The sequence below is a fragment of the Natator depressus genome, chromosome 10, assembly GCF_965152275.1.
Source record: "Natator depressus isolate rNatDep1 chromosome 10, rNatDep2.hap1, whole genome shotgun sequence".
NCBI classification, from domain to species: domain Eukaryota; kingdom Metazoa; phylum Chordata; order Testudines; family Cheloniidae; genus Natator; species Natator depressus.
This window is the reverse complement of record NC_134243.1, coordinates 57,145,860-57,159,052: the sequence shown is the minus strand read 5'-3', so window position 1 is coordinate 57,159,052 and position 13,193 is coordinate 57,145,860. Positions and strand designations below refer to the sequence as shown.

The 13,193-nt window shown below is 44.8% G+C and overlaps 1 protein-coding gene across 3 annotated transcripts in view; it reads right to left on the bottom strand.

Moving 5' to 3' along the window:
• The window catches only part of SLTM (SAFB like transcription modulator), a 31,801-nt gene extending 23,680 nt beyond the window's left edge, over positions 1 to 8,121 (bottom strand). For 2 of the 3 annotated variants that reach the window (XM_074966246.1, XM_074966244.1), the window contains exons 1-2: positions 7,926 to 8,120; positions 6,821 to 6,908 (exon numbers count right to left, since the gene is read on the bottom strand). In XM_074966246.1, the coding sequence (XP_074822347.1) occupies positions 6,821 to 6,908; positions 7,926 to 8,099 (262 nt within the window). In that variant the 5' untranslated portion in view covers positions 8,100 to 8,120. Of the gene's footprint in view, positions 1 to 6,820; positions 6,909 to 7,925 lie in introns of all 3 variants that reach the window. The other variant, XM_074966247.1, reaches the window with a different exon arrangement.
• Between the last annotated feature and the right edge of the window lie 5,072 nt (positions 8,122 to 13,193).

Genomic DNA, 13,193 nt, shown 5'->3' with positions numbered 1-13,193 from the left:
AATATCCAAAATATTCTTTTTATTGTAGTTTCAGGTATATAGATCAAATATATTCACTATACGCAGTTTAAAAGGTATTTAATAACTAAAGTTAACTAAAAGCAATGGAAAACTATTAGAAAAATAAGTCTTTGGTTTGTGGTAATACACTTAGCAGGAGTTAAACAATGGAGATGTCTAGAGTTTGGAGGTACATACTCTTTTTGCATCTGTATGCATTGCCAATCTTTCAAAAAAAAGTATTTTATTACTATTTTACTTCAGATAAGGATGCTTCACAAGTCTCATGAGGGAGTAACAGTCTCAGTGATTGGTTTGCTGCTGACTGGAATTTTATAAAATCTGTGAATACAACTTACATGGTTAAGCTAGCCAAGACGCCTGCAAACTGTAACTGAGTAAACTGCTTAAAGGAATCTGCCAAATGATAAGTCTGTTAAGCATAAACATTCCATACAAGCTTCAGGGCATCGTGAACAGCTTTGGTAATTAGCCTGGTAACTGGGTGTATTTGCGACAGATGACCACAATTATGATTTTGAATCCAGTGCTGAGCACTGGAGAGTTCACCTTTTTTTTTTTTTTAAATAGCTCTACATTGAAAAGGGTAACCTCAGTCTGCTTTATATCTGATGATGAGTTCAAACTAGCTTCTTCCATGGTTGTTCTACTCAGCACAATTGTAGCAGGAATTTGAGAAGAACAGCAGCATGAAGATTTACTAATACAGAACTAATATCAAGGGAAAGACTTAGTTGGGAATGTGACCTGTGGTGTCTAGGGAAGCCAACGCTGAAAATACCAAGGACAGGGCAGGCAGCAAAAGGAGAGCAGATTCTCCCAAAACTGGTGGTTAACACTGAAGTTAGATTCACCAACCAGTCACAAACTGTGCTCCTGACCCACCACACTGGTTATCAAGAAGCTGAAAAAGAAAAATCACACAGCCCCCTTTATCGCATTCCAGTTCTCTGGCTCCCAATCAGCACACAGGTCCAGTAAGGTGAGGAGTTATTTATAATTCAGCTCACTATATAAAATGTTCTTCTGATCCCCAGAGGGCCAGACACTTTACCAGATCAATACTAGTTTGGATCTTACCCAATATACTACACTGCCAGCCAATCCCTTAGCATCTAAAACTAAAGGTTTTATTATAAAACAAGAAAAGAGTTGTTAAATTGTAAAGCAATCAGATATATGGACTCTGAAGTCTTATGTATGTATCAGGTTCTTAGCAGCACTGATGAGTTGGCTGGCTTGTAGAGTCCTTATGGAACACATCCAAAGCTTGGATGTTCTTTGTTTTAATGACAGGTTTCGAAGTAGCGGCTGTGTTAGTCTGTATTCACAAAAAGAAAAGGAGTACTAGTGGCACCTTAGAGACTAACCAATTTATTTGAGCATAAGCTTGCGTGAGCTAAGCTCACGCATCCCTGCCTTCTCTCAATAGGTTCATTGTATAGCTGATTGCCTTAAATAGGTCATTAAGCAGGCTGGATAGTGCTGATGCCAATCTGTCCTGGGGTGTCACCCAGAAACACAGCACAAGTTTGATATTAAAATATACCACGTATTTATAACTCAATACAAAGATTAACTAAATATAATCATGTTTATATGTAGTCAATCAATTCTTCCAGTGATACCGTATACGGCATATCTTATAAAATTCATTGCAACTTTATGATATTGGTATCGGTAATATTATAAATGATCATCCATAGTCCATATAGTGTCACACGCAATTCAAAACTAACTTCAAGATTAACTCAAGTCATTTGTGTGAGCAGAGAACAGAGTACCTAATGTCATTTTTACATTCTTTGAAGCATTTCAGAATAATTGGTCTCCCCTCAGTGCTTGCTGATTGAACTAGAGGACTTGATTAATCTATACTTGGGCCAGCTCACAGTGTGGCATAACATTTCAGAAAAACTGATGAGTCTGTGTGTTGACCACAGAGACCTTATAAATATAGATGCTTTAAAGACAGAGTGTTCATCCCACATCAGCCCCGACAGGGTTAAGGAAGCTGAGACAGGGACAATCATCATGATAGGCCACACATGAGGAGCTTAGGCTGGCAAAGCAACCCCTGATTGAAAGATGAAGCTCAGCTGAGCAGGTATGGGCTGGGCTAGTATAAATCCTAGAAGCTGACAACAGAAAGGGCTGCAGTGAGGAAACTTGCACCCACCTTCTGTTCATTAGGGAAGGAAGGAGGGAACCCCTGGAAAGAGTAAAACACTGGTCCTGAGAAAAAGGTATAGTACAGCTTGGTCTACATTCTAAATTTTATGTCAGTATAACTATGTCCAGGAAGATTGTTTGCAGATTTGAAAATAGCTATACTTGAACAAAAAAACCTTCAGAAACAGACTTCAAAGAGAAACAGCAGAACTAAAATTCATTTGCAAATTTAACACCATTAATTTGGGCTTGAATAGGGACTGGCTGGCTCATTACAAAAGCAGCTTTACCTCTCCTGGAATTGACACCTCCTCATCTATTATTGGAGTGGACTACATCCACCCTGATCAAATTGGCCATGTCAACACTGCCTCTACACTTGTGAGGTAACTCCCTTCTCTTCATGTGCCAATATATTTATGTCTGCATCTATAATTTTCACTCCATGCACCTTAAGTGGTGTTTTTACCAACGAAAGCTTATGCTCATATAAATCTGTTAGCCTTTAAGGTGCCACCAGATTCGTTTTTGTGGATACAGACCAACAGAGCTACCCTCTGATATCTGGTGTAGACAGCGTTATGTTGACAGGAGGACTTCCCCCTTGAGGAGGTGGAGCTCTACACCAATGGGAAAAGATCTTCCATTGGCATAGGTAGCTTCTTCACTAACTGCTACAGTGATGCATCTGTGCCACTGTAGTGCTTAAGTGTAGACAAGCCCTCAGAAGACAGAAGGGCGGAGAAGAAAACCCATCGGAAGTAGAGTAGGAAGCAGTCCAGAGAGAGAGCGCGCAGCAAGACTGTCGACTGACCAGACCTTGGCTGCATGTTACAGGGTCCTTGTGCTAGAACCCAGAATAGTGTGCAGGTCTAGGTTCCCCTACTAGCCACTGACAGAGTGGCACTGTCTGGACAGCAGGTCCAGTGAGATTCTATACCCCAGAAGCGGAAATCACATAGTGACATGACTGGAGGGCCAAATCATGAAGAGGAAGATGCAGATCCTGGAACAAGAGAGGGCTCACAGTGTGAGAGAGTACAATAGGTTTAGAGACCTCAAGGGGAGGCATCAGCCCTGGAAGAGGCACCATCCACCATAAGTGAACACTGCAGGACTGTGCCCGATAATAAGAGGGGACAGAGATAAGATCACACCAATAGACTGAGGCATTTAGGAGTGTCCCAAAGGAAACTGAGTTAAATGGTGGTGGAAGATTATCTAGTATAAAACAGATGAGCAATCAGTTTTTCCTGTTGAGAGACAGATGCCTCTTGAAAACTATCAGCCAGAGATATAGGTAACCAAGGAGTAGTGGCAGGGAAATGTATGTGAATACAGACAGCAGGGTTTATACCAAGAAACTTGATGGAACAAGTGGCATGACTGTGTAAGTCACTTCAAATGTCACTATCTCCCTTGGATAGGATATTATAGTTTTACTGCACAGCAGTATTGTGTACGGTTTTTGTACTGATGACAAGTAGCATGTTTGACCGAGACACAAAAAAATTGTGGAACAAATTCTGATTAGACAATTCTGCATTGGTGGATGTCATTAACAGCCAGGAAAACGATGGGTCTTTTTTGGGGTAGAGATGTGCCTCATCTTTAAGTATTTTATTATTTTTGAAAGACTGACATTCAGGGGGGCACTATATAATTTAGGGACATGAAGGTTAAGTAGTGTGGAGGAATAAGAAGGCAACAGTACTATAGCATGTGCTAGTAAATATACATCTTTTAGTGATATAATGGGGTTGGATAGTAAAGGAACCAAATTCATTCTGGTGGTATCAGGGTCAGATATCTACAGGCAGATGCATGTTACTTCCACCAATACACACTGCCTTTAAACTGCAATTATGGCCTGAAATTAGACAAGGAAGTTTATGTGAGACCAATGGATCTTGCTTAAACATAGTTTAACAAACTAACTAGTGTCCTTGCTTGCGTTAGCATCTTGGTATTAAAACTTGTTTTAATGTTTACTACTTATTCATCCTGTTTTATTTTATGCTATAGACAAAATGTTTCAAACTCAAGTTCCTGAGCATTAGCACAAAGCTGCAGCATTTGGGTTGCAAATACTCCAGGGGAGTACTCCACATCTAATAATGGTTCACAGAAAACATTACATAATTCCCTTGTAGGTGAGCTACAACATCTGACCCAGACATCTAAGAAGTTACTAGGATCTTCTTCACATGTGGCCAGAACAATATTTTGGTGACAGCATTCAGCACTGAACAGGTGATTAAGGAAGCGAGATTTTTAAAAAAAAATACAAAAAACAATGTGCCTGCACACGAGGAATTAGCTAATAAATCCAGGAGTGAAGCGGCACAACAGAAGTTATTCAAGCAAGTGCTATTTAGTACTCAGTTATATCTGGACCTGAAAAGTTGGACACCTATTAGCTTTTTTTATTTCGAAGACCTCTACTGATTTGCTCTCTGAAAAGTCTGAAGTTGCTACTTGAATGGAAAAAGCTTTGGTCTCCCTTTCAGATGTTCCAAAGAAGGCTCTCTTCCATCTTATCCTTCCCCCAGCCTCCTTCTAATAGATCTACTACTTCCCTTACAACTTCAGTGGCAGTCCCTGCTGTTCACAGCTTTTCCCCCATCCCAGCAGTAGCTGTATCAAGTTCAGGGAGCAGTAAAATTGTCCTAACTATAATGTTCTGAATAGCAACAGTAAAGCCTGCTAGATACTTATTAGCTTCACCCTGCAGCAGCCTGGAGAAAGCTATGAGCAGCAGAAACTACAGCAGTTGGTTTGAAAAGTCCATCAGGGAGGGAAAACTGCATCTGTTGACACTGGAGGACTATTTTTGAAACCAGAATGGCTTGAGTCTCAGAGCTTGTCTACACATACAGTGGTGCAGCTGCACCTCTATGTTGACAAAAGATTGCTGTCCATAGCACTGTCCACACCGGCCCTCATGTCGATGTAATTTATATCACTTGCGGGTGGTTTATTCAGACTTCTGAATGACTTAAGTTATGCTGATATAACCTCTAGTGTAAACATAGGTTAAGTCTTAAAGGAAAGCTCAGTTTCTGAAGAAATTAATGGCTTAAATTCCCCTGCTTACCAGGGAAAACTTCCTGGGACAAGCTAACCAATACATTTTTCCAAGTGCTAGTCTTTCCAACTGGAGGAAATGGTCAGGTTTATAAGAGATTAAAGTAATAGCATTTTAGCAGAAAAGTTAAATCTCTATAGTGGAAGAGAGAAACAAGCAGGAGGGGAAACCAACATCATGGGGTTAAATGAATGCATATCATCCTAACCAAAGTAACTAACAAAGGAATATCTGGTTGTTAAACAGTCACTTTGGTCTCACTGTGGACGAAAAGGTATTGCAGTAATTCCACTGAAAGCCAAGACTGGGAAAATCTGACAGATTATATTGACAAATGAAAACATTCCTCCAGGATATTCACTTTAGAAGATGAACATATCCGAATATGGTAAGAGTATCATTCTTCCATGCAGTCAGCCAAGCAGTGTGTTTGTAATGTTATAGAAAACAAATATGAACAGCGTGAATTATATTCAGGTTCTATCAAAGGGCCCTTGTTAACAGAAACGTATGTGAATCACGCAAGTATCCAATTATAATCCATTTCCATAAGTTTTCAAAGTGGGTGAGGAGAAAGTGAGAACTCATCTTAAGACTAATGACATCTTTTTGAAAAAAGGGAAGGGTTCATATTTTATAGGTAAACCAATTTAACTCTATAGAAAAGCTGGAAGCCACATCTTAAATAGCAGCTGTCAAAGACTTCCCCAAACAGTAATATCCTCAGAAGGCAGAGTGACAGGGTGGAGGTCTAGACTATCCAAGAAGGACCTTGTCAGAGGCCAATTCAATATAGTGATATGCATATCAGTCATGATTTAGAGGGCTGAAGAAGAAAGGAGGCAAACATTAACCGTAGCAGCAGAAGGAATAACTCAGGTCTCAGTTTACTTTTTGCTAAATACACAACCCAGTATAACAAGATCAGTAGAAAGGCTTCTAAATTTTCAAGCTTCCATACAATTTTAAGTTTCCTCCTTAGCAATGTAGTAACTTCACATGAGAGAGTGAAATTGACTATTAGAAGCAAAACCAAGTCACTGGTCTATTTTGTTTCTTTTTGCATTTATCCCAAACAGTACAGATAAGACTTATTCAAAACTTCTTTATGCAAGAATATCAGTTGAAGATTGACATGCAATTCAGTTTTAGACCGGCCACTATTATTTTTGGTGTACAGTCACCTTCATCACTTGACACTTCCCCCCCTTCAAGTTCAATGACAATCTTAAATAGAGGCTGAGCATTTCCAGAAAAAACAATTAAGTAGCAGATACCAGTAAATATGTGAGACAGTCCTCAAGTGTGATTTTTTTGGGGGGTGGGGGGGGGAAGAAGAGAGCCCTGTTTGACTAAATTTGTAGAAAAGTGGACAAAATTGTATCAAGCACAACTACTCAATTTGGGCAGATATATCCACAAGGCCTATTTCTCAGTATTCACAACAGGTGAAAACTTATTTTTAATTTGACAATTAAACTTTTAAAAACCTTAAGTAAATAGATTTTCACAATATAATTCGCATTAATAGGTTTTAACCTTTGCCTTTTGTTGGCTTCTTGATAGGTGTATCAGCTGAAACAGTTATTTCAATATTATCTGGATCTCCTCCCTCTTCTTCAATAGCCTAAATAAGACCAAATAAATAATAAATGTTTTATGAAATTTAACTAGAAGTTGATAATTTACATACACAAAAGCCTAATGACTTGTTCTTCCTAAATACAAAGTATTACTTAAGGGATTCAGATTAGATAGTATGTTTAAAACTCTTGGAGGAGCAGAAAAGGAAAATAATCTAGGTAATGGCAGCAACCTAAGTGATTAGAGTAACATTTTTACAAAATGTAACACAGATCAACATACTACTCACACAAAACGAAATGCTACAAGGCAATTTAAATGCAACGACAGCAACATTTAGGCTAGGCCAAAGCCCTAGGAAAATACTGTTACAAGAACATTCCTGCATTTGCACAGGCCGGCAACCCACCACAGTAATTTCGTGGCAGCCGTACCTTGAGATGCTCAGGCGATGTCAGAAGAAAGCAGACAGCCTTCTGCTGTAAATAGGCCCCATGCAGACTCAACAGAGAAGGGTGCCGAGGCAACAGAACCACGGAGCTTACCAAGCAACGCAAATAGCCTCAGCCATCTACGCCAAGCCTGAGCCATGGCAAAACAGGGGTTAGGACCAGGCTGTTTTACAGGGGGAGCCCAGCACCGGAGAGGCGCCTGCCTGCGTGTGCTGGACTCAATCCCGCAGTACGGGGCTGCCCCTACCTCGGAAGGGAGGTGGCAGATGAAAAATGCTGTGGCGATGTCCAAATCCAGATTTCTGCTCAGACCAGCCCAGGGCACCACGCCCAGCCTCCACCGCCAACCACATAAGGATTTAAAACAGCCGTGCGGCGGGCTCGCTTGCGGGCGCCAGGGCTGCGCGGCCAGACGAGTCCCTCAGGGGGTGCGCGGCAGTCCTCGTGGGCGAAGGGCAGAGAGGCCGCTCCGGGGCAGCGCCGTGAACGGCAGCGGTTCGCCCGCTGCCGGAGCTCAACGCCGGGCCAAGCCCCAGCAGGCTCCCGAAACCAGAGAGCAAAGTACGGCCTGGCCTGGCCTGGCCGCGCGGCCTACGCCGGCCTCTCACCTGCTTGAGCCGGGAGATGAGCACGGTCTTCACCCCGGTGATGTCCAGATTGCGCCGCTTCAGCTCCGACTTGAGATCGATGACCCGCAGGTCGGTGATCTTCTTGCTCTCCATCTGGACTGGCCCCGCGCACGGGGCTGCGGCGAGAGAGGAGACGGTGGCAGCGGCGGCCATTTTAGGGCGAGTGAGCGCGGCAGCTGCACGCACAATGAAACCCCCTCAGCCGCTTGATCCCTCCCTCCGTCAGTACCCGGATGGCGGCCGCACAGCACCGGGCTGAAACGGGCATGCGCGTTGCCCGACTATTTCCTGTTCCCCGAGGGTTACCTTGAGTCCCGCTCTCTTCTCCGCCCTGCGCCAGGGGGCGTATCTGGGAAGCTCTGGTTCCCGCCCGGGGGCTGGGAGAAGGGGGTGCTCTGTGGGGAGGAGGTGAAGGTGGAGCTGGCTATGGGCAGGGCTGAGGGAACTCCCGTTGTGACCGACTCCAGCCCCGAGAGCTGGGGGCTGTGGTATGTTCTCTGCAAGGCTCCCTGCCTGGCGCCCCGGGTTCTGTCATGGGCAGCCACGGAGGCCCAGGAACCGCAGAGCCTCTGATCAGCCAGCCCATGCCTTCCTGTGAATCTCTGGGGCCTCTCAGGTTTGGGACCTGCTAGGCCACAATGGTAGAGTCCCATTCTCCTAAAGAAACTGTATTAGCCTAAGGAAAACAGTATGATCCTGAAAGCTACTCTAGCATTGCCAACCCCAAATTCTCAAAAACATGAGTTATCCCCTCTCCCAGAATAATGAGATTAGCTTAGAAATCATGAGAATTTAAAATAATAAGCAGGGGATTCTTTGTACTTGCCTTCTGGTTTCTGAGCCTTCAGGATTGATGTTTTCAAGTCTTTCTTTGCTACCAGGAGCCCTATCTGACAGGCACAAATGAGCTGAAGTTTTTTCAGTTGTCTTAGCTCCTGTTCCAAGTCTAGACTGTTTTATGGGAGAAAACTCTTGGCTTCTTCAGCTGAAGGCTGAAGAGGGGATATGATTGGTCTATACAAATACATCAGGGAGGGAGAAGAACTATTTAAGCTAAAGGACAATGTTGGCGCAAGAACAAATGTGTATGAATTGGCCATCAATAAATTTAGGTTGAAAATTAGAAAAAGGTTTCTAACCATCAGAGGAGTGAGGTTCTGAAACAGCCTTCCAATAGGAGTAGTGTGGGCAAACTACTTAACTAGTTTTCAGATGGAGCTTACTAAATTTATTAACTGACTTATATGATATAGTTGCTTGTGATAGCAGGGGACTGGAGTGGATGACCTGGAAGTCCCTTCCACGCCTGTGTTCCTAATAGGGCTGTCAAGTTGTTTAACTCACACAATTAACTCAAAAAAATTAATCGCAATTAATCGTGGTTTTAATCACACTGTTAAACAATAGAATACCAATTGAAATTTATTAAATATTTTGGATCTTTTTCTACATTTTCATATATATTATATTCTGTGTTGTAATTGAAATCAAACTGTATATTATTTTTTATTACAAATATTTGCACTGTAAAAATGATAAAAGAAATAGTATTTTTCAATTCACCTCATACAAGTACTGTAGTGCGATCGCTTTAACATGAAAGTGCAACTTCCAAATGTAGATTTTTTTTTTTTTAGTTACATAACTGCACTCTAAAACAAAACAGTATAAAACTTTAGCGCCTACAAGTCCACTCGGTCCTACTTATTATTCTGCCGATCGCTAAGACAAACAAATTTGTTTCCATTTACAGGATATAATGCTGCCCTCTTCTTATTTACAATGTCACCAGAAAGTGAGAATAGGCATTTGCATGGCACTTTTGCAGCTGGCATTGCAAGGTATTTACATGCCAGATATGCTAAATATTTGTATGGCCCTTCATGCTTTGGCCACCATTCCAGAGGACATGCTTCCATGCTGATGACACTTGTTAAAAAAAATGCATTAATTAAATTTGTGACCGAACTCCTTGGGGGAGCATTGTATGTCCCCTGCTCTGTTTTACCTGCATTCTGCCATATATTTCATGTTATAGCAGTCTCAGATGATGACCCAGCACATGTTGTTCATTTTAAGAACACTTTCACTGCAGATCTGACAAAATGCAAAGAAGGTACCAGTGTGAGATTTCTAAAGATAGCTACAGCATTCGACCCAAGGTTTAAGAATCTGCAGTGCCTTCCAAAATCTGAGAGGGATAAAGTGTGGAGCATGCTTTCAGAAGTCTTAAAAGAGCAACATTTCGATGCGAAAACTACAGAACCCAAACCACCAAAAAAGAAAAATCAACCTTCTACTGGTGGCATCTGACTCAGTCCGCACTGCTTTGGATTGTTATCGAGCAGAACCCGTCATCAGCAAGGTGGACCACAGGTATCTCCTGGGCACTCTGTGAGCGTTTGGCTTCGGACCCCAGTTTGTGGGGTTTCTCCAGATGCTGTACGCCTCCGCAGAGTGTCTGGTCAGGCTCAACTGGACCCTGACCGAACCGGTCAGTTTCGGGTGAGGAGTACAGCAAGGGTGCCCCCTCTCAGGCCAGCTGTACGCTCTGGCGATCGAGCCCTTCCTCTGTCTCCTCCGCAGGAGGTTGACAGGGTTGGTGCTGCCGGAGCCAGAGCTGCGGCTGGTCCTGTCGGCGTACGCCGATGACGTGCTCCTCGTGGTCCAGGACCCGGGTGACTTGGCACAGGTGCAGGCTTGCCAGGCCATCTATTTGGCAGCCTCCTCGCGTGGGTCAACTGGGTCAAGAGCTCTGGCTTGGTGGTGTTTGGATCATATTAAAGAAGTTCTGTATTAAAATCACAAATGAGTTTGATACCCTGGAATTTAAACTATGGGGAATTACTAATTAAGAGGTCTCTTGGTTTTTGGTTCTGTTTCTCTCCCTCTCTGTGTGAAACTTGCAAGCTGCTAATTGTGTTAGTACATTCTAAGACAGAGTCTGTTCTCAAAGCAATTCTCTGTAACAACAACTACTCACACAGAGAGAGACTCAAAGCAATACTCTGCAACAACAGAAACAGCACCCAGAGACTCCCCACCCTTTTGTTGTATTCATCTCGCTTTGTTAACAATTGTGATTAAAATAGAGATAGAGGATATATGTGGATGGGTGCTTGGTGTGGATAATAACTGAATGATCAGGGAGGTGCCAGCCTAAGAATCCAGTGTCCATCGGCCAAAGAAGGCGTCAAGTGGAAATAACCAGAGGACCCCCGGAGGGCAGACTGGAATCCACCCAACAGCCTCAAGGATGGGCGAACCAAAGAACAAGATAACATCTGGCAGCACGGAGCCGTCAGGAACGTGCCATCTGCTGATTGATTCAGCAACAGCATGATGAAGCAATTCCCATAGACTGGCATAGGAAGAAATTCCTATAAAAATGGACTCTAGAAAGTGAGAACTTTGGGGTCTGATTCTGCAAACCAACTTCCAGGAGCATCAGATGAGCATCTGACAAGGCCCTGCTCCCTCCTCATCTCCAGGCCACCTGGCCAGTGGCTTGGCATGAGCAACTCTAAGGCTGGTAACTGTGATAACAACCTTGCAGAACCTGTGTGTGTGTGTGTGTGTGTGTGTGTGTGTGTGCGCATGAATGAATGTGTGAATAAATATGAAATTGAATGGAATGTTATAGCTATAACTAACTGCTTACTATGATTCTTTCTGTATTCACAATAAATGTGGTATTTTGCCTTTTCCCCTTTAATAAGATCCTGCTGGTTTTTATTTTATTGGTATAATAGTGGTGGGGGACTGGTGGCAGGTGAGCTCCCTCCCACCCACACTTCAGGCCATCTGGTGGAGCGTGGGTCCGCTGCTCTATCTCGGCGTTTACCTTTCTGCCACGCATCCCTCTCCGCCAGAGAACTGGCACGATTTAGAGGGCGGGGTGATAGAGCGGCTTCGGAAATGGACAGGACTACTCCGGTGCCTCTCCCTTCGAGGGAGAGCGCTGGTGCTAAATCAACTAGTTCTGTCCATGCTCTGGTACCGGCTCAACACCCTGGTCCCGGCCCCAGGTTTCCTGGCCAACCTCTGGACATCGATTCTGGAGTTGTTTTGGTCAGGACTGCACTGGGTCCCTGCAGGGGTTCTCCATCTACCCCTGGAGGAGGGAGGGCAGGGCCTGAAGTGTCTGCACACTCAGGTCCATGTCTTCCGCCTCCAGGCCCTGCAGAGGCTCCTTTATGGTGCAGGTAGTCCGGCATGGAGCATACTGGCACACGCCTTCCTGCGCCGCTTCCGCGGGCTCCGATACGACCAACAGCTCCTTTATCTCCATCCGAGAGGTCTTCCGCGAGACCTCTCTGGGCTGCCGGTCTTCTACCAGGACCTCCTCCGGACCTGGAAACTGCTTTCAACAGCCAGGTCTGTGGTGGCTACTGAGGGGGCAGATCTCCTCGCGGAGCCCCTGCTACACAACCCCCAGCTCCAAGTGCAGGTGGTGGAGTCCCCCTCGGTGCGCCAGAGGTTGATCCTGGCAGAAGTCACAAGAGTTGGAGACCTCCTGGATTACGACCGGGGAGACTGGCTGGATCCCCTGATGCTCACTCAGCGCATGTAGCTCTCCAGACCTCATACTCCCCGGCGCATACTTCAGGAGGTGAGGGCTGCTTTGTCGCCTGCTGCTCGGGTTTACCTTGACTGGGTCCTGCACGGGGGTGCGCCCCACCCACCCTTCACCCCAGGCCTGCCGGACCTTTTCATCGGGCCCCTTCCCCGTGGACCCAACCGACCCCCCCACCACCACCACTTCACCGTGAGCCAGCTGCACAAGCTGCAGCCGGTCTGCTTTCAGACCGCGCCAGGGAAACATCTATACACGCTTGTGCTCCACACCCTTCACGCCATCACCCTGATGTCCTGCCCTGATACAAAATGGCGGGACCTCCTGCCACCTTTGGAGGGTGAGGAGCCCTGGTGGGCCAGGCTATATTCCACCTTGGTCCCGAGGCCTGCCGGGGATATCAGTTGGCGGCTCCTTCACAGAGCCGTGAGCATGGGCGTGTACTTGGTGCAGTTGACCTCTATCCCAGACACCTACCCCTTTTGCAGCATGAGGGAAACCCTGGCACACACACATCTGGAGTGTGCCAGGCTGCAGCCCCTATTCCGGCTCCTCACGAATATTTTATTACGTTTTTGGTTGCACTTTTCCCCTCACCTTCTTATTTATGCACTCCCTAACTGCGGCCCCACAAAGTCACAGGATCTCCTGGTCAACCCCCTCCTGGCCCT